The 23,872-nt window shown below is 52.1% G+C and overlaps 1 protein-coding gene across 1 annotated transcript in view; it reads right to left on the bottom strand.

Moving 5' to 3' along the window:
• Positions 1-23,872, bottom strand: part of Dnah17 (dynein axonemal heavy chain 17) — a 133,233-nt gene that overhangs the window by 18,829 nt on the left and 90,532 nt on the right. The window contains exons 58-70 of the mRNA XM_004655235.2: positions 23,275-23,370; positions 22,967-23,184; positions 16,988-17,195; positions 16,559-16,674; positions 13,578-13,770; positions 13,074-13,309; positions 11,804-11,926; positions 10,373-10,577; positions 9,010-9,174; positions 8,338-8,478; positions 7,874-8,044; positions 3,754-3,876; positions 1,915-2,108 (exon numbers count right to left, since the gene is read on the bottom strand). Coding sequence (XP_004655292.2) covers positions 1,915-2,108; positions 3,754-3,876; positions 7,874-8,044; positions 8,338-8,478; positions 9,010-9,174; positions 10,373-10,577; positions 11,804-11,926; positions 13,074-13,309; positions 13,578-13,770; positions 16,559-16,674; positions 16,988-17,195; positions 22,967-23,184; positions 23,275-23,370 — 2,189 coding nt within the window. The remainder of the gene's footprint in view (positions 1-1,914; positions 2,109-3,753; positions 3,877-7,873; positions 8,045-8,337; positions 8,479-9,009; positions 9,175-10,372; positions 10,578-11,803; positions 11,927-13,073; positions 13,310-13,577; positions 13,771-16,558; positions 16,675-16,987; positions 17,196-22,966; positions 23,185-23,274; positions 23,371-23,872) is intronic.

Below are 23,872 nucleotides of genomic sequence, written 5' to 3'. Positions count from 1 at the left end.
AGGCAAGTACTCTACCCTTGAGCCACCTGTCCCCAAGCTCCCAGACCAGGCTTTGGAAGCAGGACTGTGGCTGTGTGGCAGATGGAGAACTAGCTAAGAGCTAAGCTCTCATGGGCACCTGAGAGACTTCAGAGGGTCAGTTTTGTGCTGGCCACCCAGCAGCTGCCCCTAGCTTTAAGGAAGGGCTGTGGTGGGCACCTTCTGGGCATCTGCGTCTGTCATTTCCCCATTCTGGCCTGTGCTGGGTCTTGCGGTTTCCTGACTAAAGGCTTCCTTCCTCCTGAAGCCCTTGGTTCTGCTCAGTCCAAGCCTTTGGAATGGACTCAGACAGTAAATAGCACAATTGAAGCCAGGAAGGACCCTTCAGAACACACAAGTCCTGTGTCTGGGAAGCACTTTTGTTGACCACTTGGCCATGCAAGGATAGATTCATGATGCAGGGTGAGGGCAGCTACCCGAAATCCCACAGGTGCCCAGGCATGCCAGCCTGTCTCTGCTGTGCTGGTTTGAATGTAAAAGGTACCCATAGCCTCAAGTGTTTTGTGAGGAAGTCTCCTTGGTCCCCGCTTATGAAGCCTTTGGGAGGTGGAGCTTTGCTGGAAGAGGTGTGTCCTGGGGGTGGGGCTTGGGTCGATTAATCCAGCCCACTGTGTGTGTGATCAGTTCAGAGTCAGTTCTCTCAGTCTGCTCTCTCTGCTGCTGATATGTGGAGATGGGACACCCAGATGCCTATCTGGCATGCTTTCTCCACCACGATGAAGCTTCCCCTTGAAACTAAGCCTGAAGAAAATCCTTTCCTCCCATAAGCTGCTTCTGGTCATTTTTTTTTTTTTGGTAGAGTTTCATTCTAGCTCAGGCTGACTTGGAATTCACTCTGTAGTCCCAGGGTGGCCTCGAACTCATGGTGATCCTCCTACCTCTGCCTCCTGAGTGCTGGGATTAAATGGTCAGATGTTTTGTCCCAACAAGGAGAATGTAGCTGTCGTACCTGGTCAGGCAGAGGTTCTTCAGCGATGGTCAGGACCCATCACCAGGACCTCTACCACATTGTCTCATGTTCCACCATCACAGGCCCAGGACCCTTCCCTGCCCTCCCTCACCTGCCTGACCCGCCTGTAGGCATAGCTCTCTTCCTTCACTAGGCCCCTATTGCCCTGCCTCTTTGGACCCTGCCCTCTTCTATTGGAGGAAGACAGAGCAAAGTCAAGCCCCCAAGTGACCAGCGAGTGTGAGTCAGGCTGTTGTTTGTCAAGAGGGGAATTCCATAAGAATGTGGGGGACTTTGAGGAAGTCGGGCTGTGTCAGGCTGCATGGAGACATGGGAAGGAGAGCTGCTAGCCTATCCACACGTGCCGAGCCTGGGCCTGGACTCCTCTGTGCTAAGTCCCCTCTCTACCTTTGACCATCCCTCTTCTTTCCTTGAGGGAGGGCTTTGGTCCTGAGAAAGTGTCTCAGAATTAGGAACGTTCACGTACAAGCTGGTCAAACTTGACATCCATCAACAGGGACGTTAGATTTAGCCATGGAAGGGTGACTATCCCTCAGTGCTGGTGGTGCTACCGTTTCCTCCCCAAACACCCTGAAAGGGACCCTACTTGTATGTCTGTGGAGGACATTGACTTTTCCTTTAACCTGGGAGCATCGTCTCAGGACCACTGCTTCCCTGTCCTGTTCTTCTCACAGGTGAGTGGGCCTAGAGGTTCTGCTGACCACACTCAGAACCACTTAGAATCAACAAGAACTCCAATCAGAGTGAGCCCCCGCCCCCATCAGGATGGCACTGCAGGCCAGGGAGCCTTGGCTGTTCTTTCCCTGGGAACGGGGGAGGTAAGAAATGAGAGCAGGGGTGAAAAGCACGGGGAGTCTGGCCCGGTGGCTTGCGGCGCCGCCTCCCCAGGCCCCGGGGGCGCTCACTTGACGGCATAGGTCATGCGGTCAGGCCTCATGCAGCGAACCATGCAGAGCTTCTGCAGCGCGGTCTTGTTTTTCCACTCCTTCGGGAAGATCTCCTTCTCTGGGGCCTCTGACTCCACCAGCTTCTTCCACCGCTTGGCAGAACCTTCGATGTCGCTGTCCAGGTTTTTGAACTCGTCCATCTCTGCCAGGGCCTAGGTCATATGCAGGGCTATGGCCAGGGGGGGCACCTTCCCTAGATGGTCCTCAGTCAGCCCTGGGGCGAGGTCTTAAGAGGTCCCCAGGACTCTAGAGGAGAAGTTCCCAAGTGACTGTCATGAATACCGCGTTGTCCTTGTCTGGGGGGAGGGTGGGTCTGGCCAGCAGTAGGGTGCTGGCCCCTCTCCATCTGTGGGGTGAGGTGAGAGCTAGAGACTGCCTCATGGAGCATGTGGACTGGGTTGCCCCACCTCAGGGTGCCACCTTCTTCAGGTTGGTTTGAACTTGGGACCTGAGGGCCTGTGGCCGTGTGTCTAGTCACCTGAAGAATGCTTTACCTTCTTTATTTTCCTGGCTGTGAGATAAAAATTGAGGAGGTAGTTTTTTCTTTTTCTTTTTTTTTGAGAGAGAGAGAGAATTGGAACTCCAGAGCCTTGGTCACTACAATCAAATGCCAGATGATTGTGCCACATAGTGGGCATGTGCCACCTTGTACTTGCCTCATGTTTGTGCATCTAACTTACATGGGATTTGGAGAATTGAACACAGGCCCTTAGGTTTTGCAGGCAAGCACTTTAAGTGCTAAGCATCTTTCCAGCCCTAGGTAGTTTTTGATCTGGCTAAAAGTGGGAAATATCTTAAAAAGCCTAGAAAAGGCTTTGGGTTTGTCCCCATCTCTTTTTTTCCCTAGAAGATTACTCCTGTTCCTGGAAACTTGCTAAAGTGCCTGAACACCCGGTGGGGGGCTGGACTGAACTGCTCAGTCCCTATTCAGTGAATGCCGTAAAAGACCCCATCAGAGTTACCACGTGGGTTCACCCATTGGGATCACAGTTTGGGAGGTGGAACCTTGCTGGAGGAGGTGTGTTGTTGTGGGGTGGGCCTAGGAGTGTTGTAGCCAGCTCCCTCTTGCTAGAGTTTGGCTTACCCTCTTGCTGTTTTCCACCTGTGGAGGCAGAGGTGAGGGCCAGCGTCTGCTCACGGCGTGTTTTCCCTGCCCTCATGGAACCCTCCTTTCCTCCCACCAGCTGCTTCTGGTCAGGTGCTTTGTCCCAGCAATGAGAAGGTGACAGCCATGCCTCCCAAAGTGGGAGCTTTCTGCTTTACTGTCCTTAATGTTTTCTCTTCATTTCCCGGGATCCTACAGGAGCTCCGCCTTCTTTCCATCTCTTACGTTCTATAGTAAAGTCGTCCCAAACCTTAGCTTCTATGTTCTGTGGTTTTCATTTACCAAATGCATAAGACAAGAACGCGGAGACCACTGACGCAGTGGAAGTTTTGCGTGATTGTGACTGTCCCTTAACTGCTGGGTTAAAGGCCAACTAAGAGCCAAGAATAGCTCTGGTGCTCAAAGACACCCCAAATTTGCTTATCAGCTGTGTGTATGGCAGAGGGCAGTGGGGTGCTGAGGAGGGCAGCCTGAGACCTGCTCTGGTCCTTAGTGGATGTGGCTCTTGCAGGGCCCTGGGGTCACCTCACTCCATAGGGGCGCCGAGCTTCCTGGAGCGGGCAGCCAGCCTGCTCTCCACCCCACCCCAGCCCTGCCGTCCTGCGTGTCCCTCACCCCTGCAAATGGGGGAGCAGTGGGTGGAGGAGTTCCACAGCAGGAGGAAGGAGCCCAGGACCCACTGTGAGGCTCACCTTGATCCCGCCCCAGCTCTGGTGCTGCAGAAAGTCCACGGGTGACACGACGCCGGCCTTGAAAGGGAACCGCAGGAGGAAGTCCAGCTCTGTGGCGTTCAGCTCCTTCTTCATGGATAAGACCTGGGGCCCAGGGGGAGCACGTGCTTAATGCGGGCTGGGGCAGCAGGGCAGCGCTTCAAGGTCACTGGGTACGGGACAGGCGAGAGGAGGTCATAGCATCCTGGGCCTTGAGCTAGAAAAAACTGTAGTTTCACCTTTGTGGTTTTTATTTTTATCTATTCATTTATATTTGCTTATTCATTTATTTGTTTGAGAAAGAGGGAGAGAGAAAGAGAAAGAGAGAGAGAGAATGGGCCTGCCAGAGCTTCCAGCCACTGCAAACAAACTCCAGATGCATGCACCACCTTGTGTATCTGGCTTATGTGGGTCCTGGGGATTTGAACCTGGGTCCTTAGGCTTCTCAGGCAAGCACCTTAACCACAAAGCTATCTCACCAGCCCTATTTATTTATTTATTTATATATATGCTTTAAAGATTTTATTTTTATTTATTTATTTATTAGAGATAGAGAGAGGGAGAATGCACCAGAGCCTCTAGCCACTGCAAATGAACTGCAGATGCATGTGCCACCATGTGCATCTGGCTTACTTGCGACCTGGAGAATCAAACCTGGGTACTTAGGCTTTGCAGGCATGGGCCTTAACCGTTAAGTCATCTCTCCAGCCCTATTTGTTTTTTTGAGGTAGGGTCTTGTTCTAGCCCAGACTAACCTGGAATTCACTATGTAGTCTCAGGCTGGCTTCGAACTCACAGCAATCCTCCTACCTCCTGAGTGCTAAGATTAAAGGCGTGTGCCCCCACATCCAGCTTCATTTTTATTTTTTTAAATATAAATTTAATTAAATTAATTAATTTATTTGCAAGGAGAGAGAGAGAGAGGTAGAAACAGAGAGAATGAGCACACCAGGTGCTCTAGCTGCTGCAAACAAACTTTGTGCATCTGGTTTTAGGTGGGTACTAGGGAATTGAACCCAGGTTGTTAGGCTTTGCAGACAAGAACCTCAACCACTGAGCCATCTTTCCAGCCCCACCTTTATGGTTTTTCTGTTTGTTTGTTTTGTTTTTTTGAGGTAGGGTCTCACTCTAGCCCAGGCTGACCTGCAATTCACTCTGTAGTCTCAGGGTGGCCTTGAACTCATGGCGATCCTCTTACCTCTGCCTCCCAAGTGCTGGGATTAAAGGTGTGCACCGCCATGCCCGGCACCTTTATGGTTTTTACATTGTAAAATACATGTAACATAAAGCTTATCATTTTATCTATTTTAAAGTGTGAATGTCAGCCATAGTTAGAACATGGTGCTATGCAGCCAGTGCAATTCAGTTCTAGAACATTCCTATCATGCCAAATGAAAATCCTCCTTCCTCTAAGCAGGCACTCCGCATCTGCCCCTCCGGCGGCCCTGGATAATGCCCATCTGCCTCCTGCATCTGGGTTTGCTTCTGCACGCCTCGTGTGTACGTGCATCCTGGGCTGGGTGCCTTGGCCTCCGCCTTCCTTTACTTCTTAGCATCTGTGTTATAGCACATGCCAGAACTTTCTTCCTTTTTCTCTTTGCTTCTTCTTTTTTTTTCTTTTTTTTTATTTTTCGAGGTAGGGTCTCACTCTAGCCCAGGCTGACCTGGAATTCACTATGGAGTCTCAGGGTGGCCTTGAACTCATGGCGATCCTCCTACCTCTGCCTCCCGAGTGCAGGGATTAAAGGCGTGCGCCACCACGCCCGGCTCTTCTTCTTTTTTTGTGACAGGACCTTATGAAGTTCAGGTTGGCTCTGAGAGCATTCTGTGGTTGAGAATAGCCTTGAACTCCTTAGTCTCCTGCCTCCGCCTCGAGTGCTGGCTTTACAGGGGCCTGGTTTCTTTGCACGGTCACACACCCGCCATGAGCACATGTGGGGGTCTGAGGACAGCCTCAGGGTGTTCGTCCTGTCCTCCATCTTACTTCAGGCAGGGTCTGCCACATTGTTTTGCCACTGTGTGTGCCTCAGTATAGCTTCCAGATTCTTCTGGCTCTGCCTCCCATTGCCATAGGAATGCTGAGATTGCAGACACATGCGCCACTTGGCGTCCAGCTTTGTGTGGGTGCTAGGGAATTAAACTCAGGCCAGCAGACTTGCAAACAAATGCCTTTAACCACTGAGCCATCTCCCTGGTCCTTTCTTTTTGTTTCTAAAATATTTTTATTTTTATTTATTTCTTTGACAGTGACAGAGAAAGAGGCAGACAGAGAGAAATAGAGAGAATGGGCATGCCAGGGCCTCCAGCGACTGCAAACAAACTCTAGATGCGTGCCCCCCCTTGTGCATCTGGCTAACGTGGGTCTTGGGGAAACGAGCCTCGAACTGGGGTCCCCAGGCTTCACAGGCAAGCGTTTAAGCACTAAGTCATCTCTCCAGCCCTCTTTTGTTTTTAATTTAACTTAATTTTTATTTATAAGAGAGTGAAAGGGAGAATGGGCACTCCAGGGTCTCCAGCCACTGCAAATGAACTCCAGACACATGTGCCACTTTGGGCATCTGGCTTATATGGGTCTTGGGAAATCGAATCTGGGTTCTTTGACTTTGTAGGTAAGTGCCTGAACAGCTAAGCTATCTCTCCCCCAGGCTCCCCCTTTTTTGAGGTAGGGTCTCACTATAGCAAGGGCTGACCTGAAACTTACTCTGTAGTCCCAGGCTGCCCTCAAATTCATGGCAGTTCTACTTTTTCTGGGATTAAAGGCATGCACTACTATGCCTGGCTCTTCTTTTCTTTTCTTCTTATTTATTTATTTGAGAGAGAGAGAAAGAGAGGGAGAAGAGAATGGGCACACCAGGGCCTCTGGCCACTGCAAACAAATTCCAGACGCATGTGCCACCTTGTGCATCTGACTTACATGGGTCATGGAGAATTGAACTTGGGTCCTTTGGTTTTGCAGGCAAGTGCCTTAACTGCTAAGCCATCTCTCCAGCCCTCTTCTTTTCTTTTTGAAGCAGGGTCTCACTCTAGTCCAGGGTGACCTGTTACAGCTCACTCTGTAGCCCAGGCTGGTCTTGACCTATGATGACCCTCCTACCTCAGCTTCCAGAGTGCTGAGGGTGAGACTAAAGGCATGCACCACCATGACCAGCCTCTTTCTTCTTATTTATTTATCTATTTATTTTTGTTTTTTCGAGGTGGGGGTTTCACTGTAGCCCAGGCTGTCCTGGAATATACTCTGTAGTCTCAGGGTGGCTTTGAACTCTCGGCGATCCTCCTACCTCTGCCTCCTGACTGTTGAGATTAAAAGGGTTTTGGGCTGGAGAGATGGCTTAGCGGTTAAGCGCTTGCCTGTGAAGCCTAAGGACCCCGGTTCGAGGCTCGGTTCCCCAGGTCCCACGTTAGCCAGATGCACAAGGGGGCACACGCGTCTAGAGTTCGTTTGCAGAGGCTGGAAGCCCTGGCGCGCCCATTCTCTCTCTCTCCCTCTATCTGTCTTTCTCTCTGTGTCTGTCGCTCTCAAATAAATAAATAAATTAAAAAAAAAGGGTTTTATATATTTTCCCCTAAAGAGTCACACATGTGACTTTTTAAAAGTCATATCCGGTGGCTGGGGAGATTTCTCGGTGGTTAAAGGCATTGCTTGAGAAGTCTGATGGCCCCGGGGTTTGTTTTCCCAGTACCCATGTAAAGCCAGACACACACAGTGGTGCATGTGTCTGGGGTTACATTCAGCACCCTAAGTGGGTTAAACACTAAGGCAGGGCCATGTGCCTGGGAGATTCATTCTGAGATTTGGTGTAATGGGATGACATTTCTTTGTACAGTTCTCTTTAGCTTCACTCCCTGCCCCCAACATCCATGTCTCCCATGGGAACATATTGCCTACTTTTTGTCTGTTCATTGACTACATCTCCAGGTATAGCCACGTTTGGCACCGCAGACTTGACCAGCACCTGGGAAGCTGGTTAAAATGCGGGGTTGGATTCACCAGGCCTGGGAGGGGGCTGGAGAACCTGCCCCTCTAGGGAGCCCCGGGGGGGATGCTCAGGCTGTGGGAGCACATGCTGGGCTTTGAGGGGCAAGGCACGGCCCGTAGCAGTACCTGGAACGTGACTTGTGCCAGGAAGATGAGCTTGTCCCGCTCGAAGAGCCCCCGGGCCGTGTACACGTACACGGAGTAGGTGATCTCATCCGTCAGGTTGGTCACCCGCTGCTTCACCTCGTCGGCGGGGGCGGTCTTCTGGATGGCTTTCTCGAACACCACGTTGAAGGCCTGGTGGGGGGGGGGCGCAGTGAGAGCACGGGGGCTTGTGAAGGGGGCTCTGCGGCTATACCTGCTGTCTTGATGGCCTCTGGTTTGTCTGACAAGGCTGGGGGGATGCCCCAGGGCAGGGCAGGGTGAAGGACCGCCCCCTCCGCCCTGTACCCGGGTGCTGCATTGGGCTGATCCAGTGCCCTGGCTCCCCCTTCCTCATGTGTACCCCGACCTGGGCTGCCTTCACAGTGTGCCACCCCCAGGGGCCCCGAGAACCTTGGCCCCTGCCCTGGAGCCCCAAAGTGGCCCACCTTGAGTGAGAACTGGTAGATAGGGTTGATCTTGTTGAGATCGTTCAGGATGAAGTAGAGCAGGGAGGCCCGGGCCGCAGCAGGCCGATAGTTCTCCCTCGCCTCGTTGATTTTCGCTTCAGTGATTTTTGCTTCTTGGACCTCAGAGAAGGAAGTAAGAGGGGCTTGGAGGAGGCCAGCAGGTGGGGGAGCCCTGAGCAGATGGCCCCATCCTACGTGGGGTGGTTTCATTCAAGTGTCTCCCATCAACTTAGGCGTTCTGACTGCTAGGTTCCCAGCTGATGGAGATCTGGGAATTAATACCTCCTGGAGGCAGTGTATTGTTGGGGACGGCCTTATGGGTATTATAGCCAGTGTCCCCATGCCAGTGTTTGTCCACCTGATGTTGGCCAGGGGGTGACGTCCACCCTCTGCTCATGCCACTGTTTTCCCTGCCATTATGGAGCTTTCCCTCAAGTCTTTAAGCCAAAATAAACCCCCATTTTCCCAAAAGCTGCTCTTCCTGGGGTGATTTCTGCCAGCAATGAGAACCTGACTGTAGCACTATCTTAGCCCTTCACACCTCTGAAGGTACCCTAGGAAGTTCAGACAGCAGGGTGCTGGGTGCTCCCATGGGCGCCCGTGCCCCTGGCTCTGGTGCTATGTGGTAGGACCTGCGAGGGTGGGTCCTACCTTCTCCTCGATCTCACTGGCTGTGTGCTTGGTGGTCTCCAGGTTTTCCACCAAGGCCGTGTCTCCCAGAAAGTTCCCCGATGCAGCTGACAGCCGAGCCAGGAGGGAGTCTTCCAGTTCCTTCAGAACAATCTTGAATTCGTTCTGAGACTTCGTGAGGCTCGCCTGCAGGAGTGGCAGTGCCCGGGGAAACGTCAGTCAGGGCCTCCTGGACAGGCTTTTGCCATCTGGTGCTTCTGTCTCCCTGGAGTTAGCTCAGCCCGGTTAGTCCTGGCTTCCCTACAGGGGACGCGACCGGCAGTCTGGAAGGAGCCAGTCCTACGTGGCCAGCACTACTAAGACACCAGGCTTCCTGCTTGAGCTCTGAGAGGCAGAGGGAGAGAGATACTCTTCTGAGCTGAGTGCATGGCCCAGGCAGAGCTAGGGAAGTGGTGGTGCACGGTTGGCCAGGCGGACCCTTCTTTTATTGTTGTGTTTTCCAAAGCGGGGTCTCGTGGTAGCCCATGCTGACCTGGAATTCACTCTGTAGTCTCAGGGTGATCTCAAACTCACAGCCATCCTCAGGCATGCACCACCATGTGTGTTTGGTGCTCAGGGTCAACCCCAGAGTCTCATGCATGCCCTGTGAGTGCTGTGCTACTGAGCCATCACTAGCCTAGCACCGAGCCTTTCTGTGGGACCTGCTTCTGAGCTTTAAGGCATCCTGAGATGACAGGCTTCCAGTTGTTTGTTTGTTTTTTGTTTTGTTTTTTTCGAGGGAGGGTCTTACTCTAGCCTAGGCTGACCTAGAATTCACTCTGTATTCTCAGGGTGGCCTCGAACTCATGGAGATCCTCCTACCTCTGCCTCCCGAGAGCTGGGGTTAAAGGTGTGCGCCACCATGCCCACGTACGCTTCCAGTTCTTTATGTGCAATGCTATTGATTTAAGTTTGGAGGGCTCAAGTAAGTAAGGGAGGCGGCTCAGCAGTGAAAGACTTTTGCTTGCAAAGCCTGCAGTCCAGGGTTTGATTCCCTGATACCCATATAAAGCCAGGTGCACAAAGTGTTGCATGCGTCTGGAGTTCATTTGCTGTGGCAAGAGGTCCTGGCAAGCCCATTCTCTCTCTACTCCCTTACAAATAAATAAAAAAAGTTAAAAAAACAATTAAGTTGGGAAGCTGAGTGAGAACAGGGCTGGGGGGGGGGGTGGAGAACTGACTCATTCTGTCGGGCAAGGAGCTGCAACTCAGTGCGACAAGCTCGGGCTTCTCCTGAGGGGCCTGCTGAGACGCGTGGGGCGCTGCGGCCCACGCTGCCTGCCTGGCCCGGGGCTCCCAGCCCATCGCTGCGGCCCAGGCGGGACTCATCCCCGCGGCCCGTTACCTTTAGCTGCTCGAGGTCTGGGCGCTCTTTGGCCACCACTGCGGCCAGGAGTTGGTCCTCAAGCCCGTCCCTGGTGACCAGGAAGTTGATGAGGGTGCACTGCGCCTGCATCTCAGGCTTGTAGTGGGGGTTAAAGTACTTTGTGTGAAGGATCAGGCGGAAGTTGGGGTGGTACTCCACCTCCTTGTCTCCAATCTTAATGTACCTGGAGGGCAGGTGGCGGAGGCCAGGGTGAGTGGAGCCTCTGCAGGGCCATCTTGCACTTGACCGCCCCTCCCACCCTGGTTATTGAAGAGCTCTGTGGCTCTCCTTGGCCTGGCCTGTGGCCGCTGGGGCCTGCATCGCCCCTCTCCTCTGGGTGGCCTCTTGTGTCAGCCCGGGGGCGTTCATGTACTTGGCTGCACCCTGTGCTTTGCTGGGAGCCTAGACAGAACCCTGGCACTCTCCCGGGGTCACATGACACCAGGGCACCCGCTGCTTACCCATCCCGGCACAGCTTCTGTGTGGCTCCTATCTGAGCTCACTTCTCAGGGCCCTGTCTAATTGTAATCCTTGACCACTCATATCGGGCCCTTCTTAGAGTCTAAGACATTGGCACACTATGTGCCCCCTGTCCTGGGCTTTTGTGCCCCCCCCAGCATTTAAAGGTGGTTCCTATCAGCTCTGATATTGACATTTTAGAAGTTGCTGAGCTTTATGTTATAAAAACAGTCCAAACTCAACGTAGCAAGTGATGAGTGGCTCAACTAGCTGTGCTAGATTTGTACAGTAGAACATCACTCGGTCATCAAAAGGACTACAATACTGATACGGGAACAGCATGGATGGTCCTTGTCAATGGGATGCTAAGTAAAAAAAAAGATATAGCTGGGCATGGTGGCACATGCCTTTAATCCCAGCACTTGGGAGGCAGAGGTAGGAGACTAAAGAGTGAATTCCAAGTCAGCCTGGGCTAGCGTAAGAACCTATCTCAAGAAAAACCAAAAAAAGAAAAGAAAAAAAAAAAAAAAGCCCAGACAGAAAGACATGCAGTGCATGACTGTGCTCACATAAAATGTCAGGCAGGGCAAATGCACAGACATAGAGGTGGAAGAGTGGCTGTTTAGGGTTTGGAGGCAGTGAGCAGAGAGATGCCATGGAACTGGACAGAGGGGACAGTGTACAGCCTAGTGCGTAACTGAATGGCACCGGACTGCACACTTTACTAAGGAATACAGTCTGAAGATTTGCGAAATGTGTGTGAACAGAAAGACCAGGGTCCCACGATGACTGCTGAGCAGTGCTGGTCGGGGGCTCCTTCCTCACTGGGGCCTGGCTGACCTTTCCAGCCCCCATCGGGCACCTGCGGCATTTTGTTCAGCCCCTGCTACCTACCAAGGAGCCCCCAGCACCTTCTCTGCACATGCGTTCCTAGGGAGGTTAACGCCTCACCTCCCCTTTTTGATCGTGTTCCTGCCCAGCAGCGGGTCCAGCACAGGGTCCACAGTCTCGCCGATGTTCTCGATGAGTAGGATGTCCCCCTCTGAAATGGCCTGCTCGATAATGTCCAGGTAGCTATGGGCACAGAGCAGAAGCCCCGGTGTGGTGGAGGCTGGAGAAGGCAGCTACTTGTCTCTCGGAGCTGCCTAGAGAGGTCACCAGGGAGCCAACGGCACATTTCTCCCAGCAATGCCGGGAGTGGGAGACCCTCTCTCCCATTCACACGGGGTTTGGGGTGCGGCGGGTGAAAGTGGGAGGGACTGCTTAGCCATTTTCCCAGCTGGGCCCACCCCAGCCCGCTGTTCCAGGACACCGGAAACTGCAGGGCAGTCACCACTCCCTTGGTGGTCACAGCTATCATTTCTCATGTGAGACCAGAATATAAACCACACGATAAGCAAGAAAAAGACCAACTGGGAGTTTCCTACCCCACTAATGTAGAGATGATGTTGAGCCAGGCTGGGATTCACCACCTCCCCCACCCCCCAGTTCTCTGCTGTTCATGGGGGGGGTTGTTTTCAAACATGTTTTATTTATTTATTTATTTGAGAGAGAGAGAGAGGGCGGGGGGAGAGAATGGGTGCACCAGGGTCTCCAGCCACTGCAAACAAGCTCTAGACACATGCGTCACCTTGTGCATTTGGCTTATGTGGGTCCTGGAGATTCAAACTGGGACCCTTTGGCTTTGTAGATAAGTGCCTTAACTGCCAAGCCATCCCTCCGGCCTTTCAATTTAATTCTTTTTTGTTGTTGTTGTTTATTTTTATTTATTTGAGAACAGCAGACAAAGAGGCAGAGAGAGAGAGAGAATGGGCGCGCCAGGGCCTCCAGCCATTGCAAATGAACTCCAGACGCATGCGCCCCCTTGTGCATCTGGCTAACATGGGTCCTGGGGAACCGAGCCTCGAACCAGGGTCCTTAGGCTTCACAGGCAAGCGCTTAACCACTAAGCCATCCTTCCGGCCCTTCAATTTAATTCTTTACCCAGCCTCTTAACTCACACGCAGGGCCCAAGCCACGTGAGCACGTCTTGTGTGCACACCTCAGCTGCGTCCCAAGTCCTCAGCCGTCGAACTCACACGCAGGGCAGGAGACGTGCGTGCATGCACAGGACCCAGCCAGCCCTTGGCGGCTCCCCAGTCCCTGCCCCTCTATCTCACACTGGCGCACATGGGGCCTGGCCAGCCCCACTGCCTCTGCGGCCCCAGCCCAGCGCCCGTACCTCTTCTGCCCCAGGCGGATGGCCTTCAGCTCGTTGCCGTATTTGTTTTTGATCCACTTGATCCCCTGAAGCTGGGCGTCCACGATCAGGGGCCAGCGCTCTGTGTTGCACAAGATGGTGGCATTCTCAGTGGACATGCGGTCACTGGGTAGACCCTGGTTGTTCCAGGAGGCCACGTCCGCATCGTCTGTCAGCAGAGTCAAGGGGTCCAGGCCCTCTGTGATGGGAATGGGGACCTATGGAGGGAGAAGTGCTATCTTAGATCACGTGACTGGACCTGGTCACTCCATGGGGAGCAGCTCTGAGAGTAGCGTTGTGGCCGGTGGTGAGGGGGATCAGGGCTCACGGAGAAGGTAGCCCTGTGTTACTCCAAAAGAACAGCTCTGTGACTTGGCCAGAGACAATACTGGTCAGCAGCGTGGCCAGGGTGCAATGTGGCTGTGTCCATCCTACCAGGGGATTCCCCAGACTTCCTGAGCCAAAAAATACGTCCACATGCCTTACCTGTAACTTATTGATGTAAGGGATCCAAAACTTTTCCATCAGCTCGTTTCGGTACTTCTTGGTAAAGTAACCCACGTAGGAAACAAAGGCGGAGATGAGCAGGACGTCCCCACACAGGGTGATCCCCTGGCATTTGAAGTTCTCCACCGATTCAGCCCAGCGCACGTTTTCTGATGCCAGGCCGCCCACCAGCCTGTAAGGCACAAGGCACACAGGGCGTGTCCAGGTGACCCGGTGAGCTGGAGAAGGCTGGGGGTGGGGGAGGCTCACAGGATGATGCCACTCCTTCCCCGCTGGACCACGGCCAGCCTGCAGACAGACGTCCAAGTGGGTGCTTGACTGTGTGGCTCAGCAGTGGACTCGTTATGGGGTGGAGCTTGGAGTATAAATACTTCAGTGACAGCTGGGAATGGGAGCCCTCCCCTCCCAGGGCATCTGTGTCCTTATCCCGTCCCTGCCTCTGAGCACCCACTGATGTGCACTTGACTCAAGGGCGATGGAGTCCAGGTGGGGATCATGTGGCCACAACAAGATGTAGCATCCATCTCAGGACTCTTTGGTAATGCTGGCCCCTGACCAACCAGTGGCCACTGGCTGACCGGGAAAGAGAAAATGCAAGAACAGGGGATTGTAGAACTGGCTCTGTCCACATTCCTCTAAGGTGGTGCTCGGACTTTGAAGCTATCCTGCTGCCCGTGGAGTCCTGTGTGGTGACTGACCACAGTGCGTTCTGGGTACAAATACAGACTGGAGTCAGGTGTGGTGGTGCATGCCTGGAATCCCAGTGCTTGAGAGGCAGAGGTAGAAAGATCAGAAGTTCAAGACTGTCCTTCGCTATGTAGTGAGTTTGAGGCCAGCCTAGGCTTAGAGATCTTGCCTTAAAAATCAAAACAAGGGGCTGAAGAGATGGCTTAGCGGTTAAGGCGCTTGCCTGCCAAGCCTAAGGACCTACGTCTGACTCCCCAGGATCCACATAAGCCATATGCACAAGGTGGTACATGTGTCTGGAGTTTGATTGAATTGGCTGAAGAGCCTGACATGCCAATTCTCTCTCTCTCTCTCTAATTCTCATAAAATAATTAAGAAAATTAAAACAAGGGCCTGGAGAGTTAGCTCAGGCAGTGAAGTGCTTGCCTTTCAAGGCTGAGGACCCAAGTTTGATCCCTAGTGCCCACATTAAAAGTGCTGGCTGTGGTGGTGTGTGCTCGCAATCCTAGCTCTGGGGAGGTGGAGACAGGAGGATTTCTGAGGCTCACTGGCCAGTGTAACCTAATTAGCAAGCTCCAGGCCAATGAGGGGTCCTGTCTCAAAAAAAAGGACAAGAATGGTACTCACCGGTGTCCCCTGACCTCCATACATGTAACTGCGCACACACATGGATGTGCACACGTAAACAAACAGAAAATCCTAAACAGCCACAACAAATCTTACTGGGCTTCAAGAGTTTGGAACGGGGCTGGAGAAGATGGCTTAGTGGTTAAGGCACTTGCCTGCAAAGCCAAAGGATTCCCCAGCACCCACGTAAGCCAGATGCACAAGGAGCCGCATGTGTCTAGAGTTCGTTTGCAGTGGCTGGAGGCCCTGGCACACCCATTCTCCCTACCTCTTTCTCTCTCTCAAATAAATAAATAAATAAATAAATATATTAATAATAATAATAAAAGAGCTTGGAACAACAAAACGACTCCTTGATTGTTCACTTGGATCATTGTTGAAGTGATGAGAACTGGATGCTTGGGGCTAAATGAGGTGCACGACTGAAATCGGCCTCTCGGGTTTGGGGAGATGGCTTAGTGGTCAAAAGCACTTGCTGTATAAGCCTGACAACTGGAGTTTGGATCCCCAGAACTCACATAAAACCAGACCCAGTGCATATGACCGTGACCCCAGTGCACCTATAGTAGTGGGCGGTGGAGTCAGACCAGTGTGTCTATTCTCCCAGTAGCAAACACAGCTAGAGAGATGCTGTCCCAGATATGGTGGGGAGTGAGGATCAACACCCTGAAGTTGTCTTCTCACCTCCAAACCCACGCCGTGGTGTGTGTGCGCACACACACGCACACACACACAAATCATTTTCTTTGTCTCCCTATGAACTTTCTAATGGGGCCACATTAGACTTCTTGTGAACGGCACTGGTCTGGTGAACACGCACTGTCAGATGGGCATACTTGGATAACAAAGTGACCCAGGAAATGGTCATGGTAAGGGCAGCTTTATGATGAACTACTCTGCCCTCTCTATCTGGGGTTCCAGTCTGCGCATCCAACCATCTGCAGATGTAAAATTTTACTTTGTACATCTGGCTTTACATGGGTACTGGGGAATTGAACCTGGGCAGTCAGGCTTTGCAAGCAAGCATTTTTAACTGCTGAGCCATCTCTCTAGCCCCAGATGTAAAATTTCAGAAACCCCTGCATCTTTACTGAGCCTGTGTGAGGGATTCTTATCAGAGTTGCCTGAACTACACAGCAGAACCCAGTGCCTCCACTGTGTTGGGAGTAAGGTAGACATGGCCACGAGTACAGAGGATGAGCAAGGGTCCTTTCAGAAACAGCGCCATTTTGTTTAAGAGATGGGTGCTTGTTGGGCTGGAGAGATGGCTCAGTGGTTAAGGCATTTGTCTGCAAAGCCAAGGGATCCCGGTTTGATTCTCTAGGCCCCTCATAAGCCAGGCACAAGGGGGAGCAAGCATTTGGAGTTCGTTTGCAGTGGTTGGAAGCCTTGGCATGCCCATTATCTCCATCTTTCTCTCTCTCAAATAAATAAAATTTATTACAAAGAAAAGAAAAACAAGATGGACACCTGTGGACTTGATGTTCCTGGGGGTCTTGGAACCCTGGACACCAAGGGATACGTCCTGCCCCACAGCAAGACCTTCAGGACCATGTTCTGAGCAGGTCTGGGCTATTTGGAATTCTGTCTTCTTAGAACCTGTCCTGAGAGGCAGGAGGGGTGGCCGCAAAGGGCCAACTACCTACCTGTTAGCCAATGAGATCACGTGATTTGTGGCATCGGCCTCCTGTTGACACTTGATTTTCTCAGCTGTTGCTTTTTCAAATGCTGAGGTCAGATTGCTGAGGTTGGCATTGAGTTCCTGGAAAGTCAATGGGGAAAAGTCCTGGTGTTCCCAGATGCTGGGCAGGATCAGGGTCAGGTCCGTGTGGGCTGAGCATGGGACCAGTGTTGCTAAAGGCCGAGAAGCTTCCTGAGCATGAAGGTGGTGGGCACCCAGCAGCCCCCGGGCATGCTATCTTTGCCCCCCATCTGCCTGCCCTCTGTCGTGATGCTTATTAATTCAAGCGGCAGCTTGAATAATTCAGGTGCCAATCTGTTTTAGGCCAAGGCATTGGCCAGCAGCGGGAGTGTGGGGCATGGCTTTTTAGCCTCTGGAGTGCGCGAGCACTCACCGCAATCTTGTTTTTGATCCGGGACAGCTTGTCCTGGGCCTCTGCCAGCTCAGCATTGGCCTCCTCCAGCGCCTGCCTCTTGGGGGCCACGTCGCAGTACACCTCGTAGAAACGCACTATGTTAATGCACCAGGAGCACAGACCCGCGGCGGCCGTGGACTTGGAGCGGATGAACTCAGGGTCGAAGGTGGGGTTGCCTTGGTAGGGCCTGGCAGGAAACAGGGTGCTGAGGTGGGCTCTGCCGGGCTGTGCTCCCCAAGGCTGGCTCTGCAGGCTCCCCTACGTCAGATGTCCTCTATCACTCACCCCATTATTCTGTGAGATGGAGTCTCTTCCTGGACCCAGAACTCCCGTTTTCTCGAGCACCAGAAATTCTCCTCAGCCCCCCCACAGGCCTGGGGCTATAGACATGTGTCCCCACCCAGCTGTTTATGAGTGGTGGGGAATAGAACTCAGGAAATTCCAGTGAGCTTGTATGGCAAATGCTCTTAACCACCAAGCCATATCCCCCAGACTCCCCTTTCTGCATCTCTCTTAAAATTTATAATATATATATATATATATATATATATATATATATATATATATATATATATATCAATCATACATATATATGTGTGTGTGTGTGTGTGTATTTATGTATAAACATATATATTTGGTTCTTCAAGGTAGGGTTTCACTCTGACCTGGAATTAACTATGTTGTCTCAGGGTGGCCTTGAACTCACAGCAATCCTCCTACCTCTGCCTCCCAAGTGCTGGGATTAAAGGTGTGTGCCACCATGTTCAGTTTAAAAAATATTTTTTAAGACTTTTAGATGTTCTGCTTTTCTTCTCTCTTTTCAATTTTTATTATTTATTTATTTATTTGTGTGTGTGTGTGTGTGTGTGTGAGAGAGAGAGAGAGAGAGAGAGAAAGAGAAAGAGAGAGAGAGAGAAAGAGAATGGGTGCACCAGGGCTTTTAGCCCCTATAAATGAATACCAGACACATGTGCCACCTTGTGCTTCTGGCGTGACGTAGGTCCTGGGAATTGAACTCCAGTTGTTAGGCCTTGCAGGCAAGTGCCACATTGCTGAGCCATCCCTCCAGCCCTCTTTTTGTATCTTAACGGCTTCAGAAAAAAAAGAAGGAAAGCACTGCTGAATCTTGGCCTCTGGGGTAGGGTCCGGGGCTTGGCTTTCTCCTCGGCTTCTGGTGCAGACCCAGCTGTTTCATCTCAGTTCTCCAGTGACTTCACTCATGAGCAAGAAGAGCAGAGTCCCAGAGGGCAGGAGCTTGTCCACCGCAACCAGGACAGGAAGTGCGAGGCTGGGACTCGCTCACGGAGCACCCTCATGGACGCGTCACAACTGTCCCAAGAGCCAACTGTGGCAGTGCCTTGCTGTGGCTTTGTCAAGTCACCCCTGCCTGGCCTGGGGAACATAGCCCAGAGCGGTGGAGTGCTTCACCCGAGCTGGCACAGGGCTTCATGTGAGGTGTGAACGCACCACTTCTACTCTGCCATCGCCTCTCCTCTGGAGCAACACTCTAAGATGGGCACAGTGAGATCCCTGTTATAAAGGATGGTACCTATGAGAAGAGACGTTATAGTCATCAAGGGATGAGGCCGGGGCTATGGCTCGGAGGATACAATGTTAGCTGCTCCAGCCTGAGCATCTGAGCTTGGTCCTCAGACCCTGTGTGAGAAGCCAGAAGCCAACAACATTCTGACAGGTAAAGTGGAGGATGGCAAAACAAACAAACAAGCCAGAGACCTCAAAATAGGATAAAGGGGCCTGAAAATTGCTCAGTGGTTGGAGGAGTTTGCTTACAAAACCTGCCTGCTGACCTGGGTTTAATTCCCCAGCCACCCACATAAATCCATATGCAAAAAGTGGTACAAGCTGGGCATGTGGCACGCACCTTTAATCTCAGCACTTGGGAGGCCTAGGTGGAGGATCAGTGTGAGTTCAAGGCCACCCTGAGACTACATAGTGAATTCCACATCAGCCTGGGCTAGAGCGAGACCCTACCTCAAAAAACAAAAACAAAACTAAACAAAAAAGTGGTGCAAGCATCTGGTGATTATTTGCAGCAGCAAGAGACCTTGGAGGCCCCATAAGCACAAAAACACACATAAAAAAAGCCCCATCAAAATGTTAAAAAAAAAAGAGAATGGAGGGCTGGAGGAATGGCTTAATGGTTAAGGTGCTTGCCTGCAAAGCCAAAGGACACAGGTTTGATTCTCCAGGACCCACATGAGCCAGATGCACAAGGTTGCACATGCGTCTGGAGTTTGTTTGCAGTAGCTGGAGGCCGTGGCGTACCCACTCTTTCTCTTTCCCTCCCTCTTTCTCTCTCTCTCTGCCTCTGTCTCTTTTAAAAAAGAGAAGGGATAGTGGGAAAGAGGAAGGAGTTCAGTAGAGCAGGGGTGTGGTGGTTTGAATCAGACGTCCCCCATAAGCTCATATGCTCTGAATGCCTGGTCCCCAGCCGGTAGCAATTTGTGAGGTGGAGCCTTGCTGGAGGAGGTGTGTCACTAGGGGCGGGCCTTGAGGTTTAATTAGCCCCTCCCCACTCCCGTTTGCCAGGAGTGGATGGGTCACTGTCTTGCTGCTGTTTCCCACTGGCTATGGCTGAGGTGATGTCCAGCCTCTGCTAGTGTCATGTTTTCCCTCTGCCATTGCAGAGCTTCCCCTGGATGCTGTGAGCCTCAGTAAATCCTCTTTTTCCTTTAGCTGCTTTTGCCCCAGCAGTGAGAAGGTAACTACAACAAGGGGTGAGTGAGCTGTGGCAAAAGAAGATCATGGGAGGGGATTATGATCACATGACGGTCTGTTCATGTATGAAAAGCTGGAAGCCATGACGGGCCTCTGTAGTCCTGGCAAGATGGGAGGCAGAGGCAGGAGAATGTCCTGGCAGCGCAAAAACAAAGAGCAAACAACATCAGAGAGAGATAAGGAGAAACTTTACCTCAGTGATGTGGAACAGCGAGGACAGACCCAAAAGTTGTCCCATGATCTCCACACGTGTGGCGGCACACGTGCTGACATTCACACACATGAACACATAGACACATGTGCATACATGCACACACACAAAAATCATAATAAAAAAAACCCCAAAACAATTTAGCCACACCTTAACCCCAGCACTCGGGAGGCAGGGGTAAGAGATTCACTGTGAGTTCAAGGCCTCCCTGAGGTTACAAAGTGAATTCCAGGTAAGCCTAAGATAGAGTGAAACCCTACCTCGAAAAACAAAACAAAACAAACAAGCAAACAACTGCCCCAAACCAAAAATTCCCCACTTCCCAAAAAAGAAAACTTAAAGTAACAAGGAAAAGGCTCATAGGTGCCAGGTAGACTTTCTATAAACTGCCTTTTGTGTTGTTGTTGATTTTTCGAGGGTGGGTCTCACTTTAGCTCAGGCTGACCTGGAATTCACTATGTAGTTTCAGGGTGGTCTCGAACTCACAGTGATTCTCCTACCTCTGCCTTCCAAGTGCGGGATTAAAGGTGTGCGCCACCACGCCCAGCCAAACTGCCATTTTTTAAAATGTTGGCATTGCTGCTTATAGCCAACAGGACTCTCTTCAGGAAGAAATGTGTGTGGATGATTCACAACATTACTTGGAAAGTGTCTTGAGTTCAGATGGGGAGCGGAGATAGTGTCTCTCCTTGTGTAGTTTAGTTCATGCTCTGCTTAGGCTAATAGTTTTATTTTTTTCCTGATTTTATTTTATTTATTTATTAGAGACAGACAGAAGGACAGAGGAGAGAGAGAGAGAGAGAGAGAGTGAGAATGGGTGCACCACGCCTCCAGCTGCTGCAAATGAACTCCAGACACATGTGCCACCTTGTACATCTGGCTTACATGGGACCTGGAGAATTGAACTTGGGTCCTTAGATGCTAAGGCATCTCTCCGGCCCAACAACAGCAATAAAAAAATTTTAAAGTCATGTGTGGGGCTGGAGAGATGGCCTAGTGGTTAAGTGCTTGCCTGTGAAGCCCAAGGACCCCGGTAAGCCAGGGGACCCACATAAGCCAGATGCACAAGGGGACACACGCATCTGGAGTTTGTTTGCAGTGGTCGGAGGCCTTGGAGCGCCCGTTCTCTCTCTTTCTCTTCCCCTCTTTCTCTCTCAAATAAATAAATAAATAAAATATTTAAAAAAATTTTTTTAAAAGTCGTGTGTGGTCACACATGCTGATCACACCAGTACTGAATAGGGGCTGGTCCGCAATTCTGACTGAAAAGTGACTGCTTCAGGTTCAGGAAGAGACTCTTCTCAAGGAAACCACAGGGAAAGTGACAAAAGAGGCCACCCACTGCTCTATGGGGCACGCACACATCGGCACACACACGTGCACACAACAAACACACATAGGCCAGAAATGTTCAATGCCGGCAGAACAAATCATGGTGGTGTGATTGGGTTCAAAGTGCCCCACACAGGCTTGTGTGTTTGAACACTTGGTCCCCAGCTGCTGGTGCTGTCTGGGAGGGTGGTGGAGCCCTTGGGGTTATGGCCTTGCTGGCAGACATAGGGGCGGGCCTTGAAGGTGAGAGTCGCTTCCGGAGTCCGCCTGACCTGTTCCGTGCCCGCTGCCGTGATGTGACCCCCTCTCCAGCCCCGGCGCCCCCTCCGTCGCCCTCCGCAGTGGGCTACAACATTCTCTGACACGTGAGCTGGGATTAAACTCTTCCTCCCTTAAGTCGTTTCTGTCAAGCATTGGGTCACAGCAGTGTCAAAGTAACCAATACAACGTGTTGCTATGGAAGTCATGGGAAACTTTGGAAAAAAGACTGGAAAGAAATGTACAAAAAAGGAAAAAAAAAATCTGGGTTGAGGCTGTAGTCAAGTGGTTGAAAACTTGCCTAGAATGTGTAAGGCCCTGGGTTCCATCCCTAGCATACATGTAGTTAGTATGTACACACACATATGTATATATACACACACATACACACGCACACACAGTCACCAAACATTGAGTGAGAGTGGCCTACCACACTTTTCTTCATTCTTTTGACTTATACTTTAAAATATTTTGTTTTTATGTATTTACTTATTTGACAGAGAGAGAGAGAGACTGGGTGCGCCAGGGCCTCCAGCCACTGCAAAGATGTGTGCGCCTCCTTGTGCATTTGGCTAACATGGGTCCTGGGGAATCGAACCTGGGTCCTTTGGCTTTGTAGGCAAACGCCTTAACCACTAAGCTATCCCTCCAGCCCTTGTCTTGTACTTTAAATTATTCCATATTGATCAAACAGTTTTAGTACTTGTGCCCCTTTCCCTCACAAGTTGGGGCTGGAGGTACTGGGATCCCATGTGGGGTCACAGGGGTCACAGTGAAGCCCACCACCTCAGGCAGAGACAGGTGGCCTCCAAGGATAGGCTGTCTGAAGTGCTGACAAGGACCTAAGTGGGATGGGAAACAGGCCTGGAACACCCATGTAATGGGGTGCCTCATGAATGAGAGCCTAATAAATTTATGAGGTAAAAAGCGGAGTGTCCAGGACACCAGTCCAAGTCCCAGTGCCACCCTAGGGAGAGCCTTCACAGTAGGACCAGGCACGAGAGAGCCCCCAGCAAGCACGCTCTCATGGTACGTGGCCCTTCGTGAGCGTGTGCACACACATTCATGTTTATGTGTCTGCACACACCCATGAGCCCCTTCGAACGTGCGTGCGCGTGTGCCCGGCTGCACTGGCAGGAACAAGCCTCCAGGGTTATGCCCTCAGGATCTCCCATTGCCCAGCCTGTCAGTCATGTCCCCAAATGTCACAGGAGCAGCTGTGGGTTAGGGGTGCAGCCACAGGCCTTTCTGTCTGCCCAGGCTCCCTTCCTAGGGGGGAGGCAGAGGTGACAAGGCCATGCTTCACCTTGCCACCCCCAACGGCGTGGGCACAACCACATTTGTCCGGAAGTGCCGAGTCCCCCCACGCCCGGGGCCAGCTCTGGGCAGGGGCTGCGGGGGCCCTGCCCGCTGCTCACTTGAAGGCCTTCAGGCAGGCCTCGGGGATGTGCTCCTTGTCAAACTTCTTTAGCGAGTCCAGGAACGTGTCCACCTTGCCCATCATGATCTTCGCGGCCTTCCAGCTCTTGTCCTTGGGGATCTTGCCCCCAGGCGCGGTCAGAATCATGACGGCCGCCGTAACATTGACCACAGCGTCCGGGGGGGACCCGAAGGACTTCAGCTCGGTCAGGTTGTTCTGCGGGGACAAGTGCGGGAGCATTGCCACTGACTGCTCTCGGCGGGGCCCCACCCCTCGCCCCTCCTTCCTGCCAACCCCCCACCCCACCTTGTTCAGGGTGTCCAGGGCCTCCTGGGCGGCCAGCAGGGCGGGCTCTGCCTTGGCCAGGTCCGTTTCACAAGCCTTTTGCTTCTCAGTGACATTCTAGAAGGAAGCCAGGCAGAAAAGCTCAGTCCAGGGCTGCCCATCCATCTGCGCCTGTCTGTCAGAGGCTGGGTAGGGAGTGAGGGCTTCTCTCCTCCACCCACAGCCAGGCCCCGGTGGCTCTGCACTCTTGCCACCGGGCCCATGTGCCAGCCACCTTTGCCCGCAGCCCCGTCACTGGTGTCCCCCTGTGTGCGCACGTAGGACCTGTCCCTCTCCCTTTCTCCACGGCCTCTAGCCCTTGCTCTCAGGCGGGACTGAGCGCGATGGTTGGCAGCTGTGGGATGCTCCACTGGGACCTGGTCCCTCCGTTGGCTTTGCCTTCTGGGACTGGGTGGCAACTCTAGCCACTCCCCCTTAAGGTTTTCATCGTGTAATTGCTTCAGAATGGGGCATTTAAGAATACCTTACATAGCCGGGCGTGGTGGCTCACGCCTTTAATCCCAGCACTCGGGAGGCAGAGGTAGGAGGATCGCCGTGAGTTCGAGGCCACCCTGAGACT

The sequence above is a fragment of the Jaculus jaculus genome, chromosome 9, assembly GCF_020740685.1.
Source record: "Jaculus jaculus isolate mJacJac1 chromosome 9, mJacJac1.mat.Y.cur, whole genome shotgun sequence".
Classification (NCBI taxonomy): Eukaryota; Metazoa; Chordata; class Mammalia; order Rodentia; family Dipodidae; genus Jaculus; species Jaculus jaculus.
This window is presented reverse-complemented; position numbering and strand designations above follow the sequence as displayed.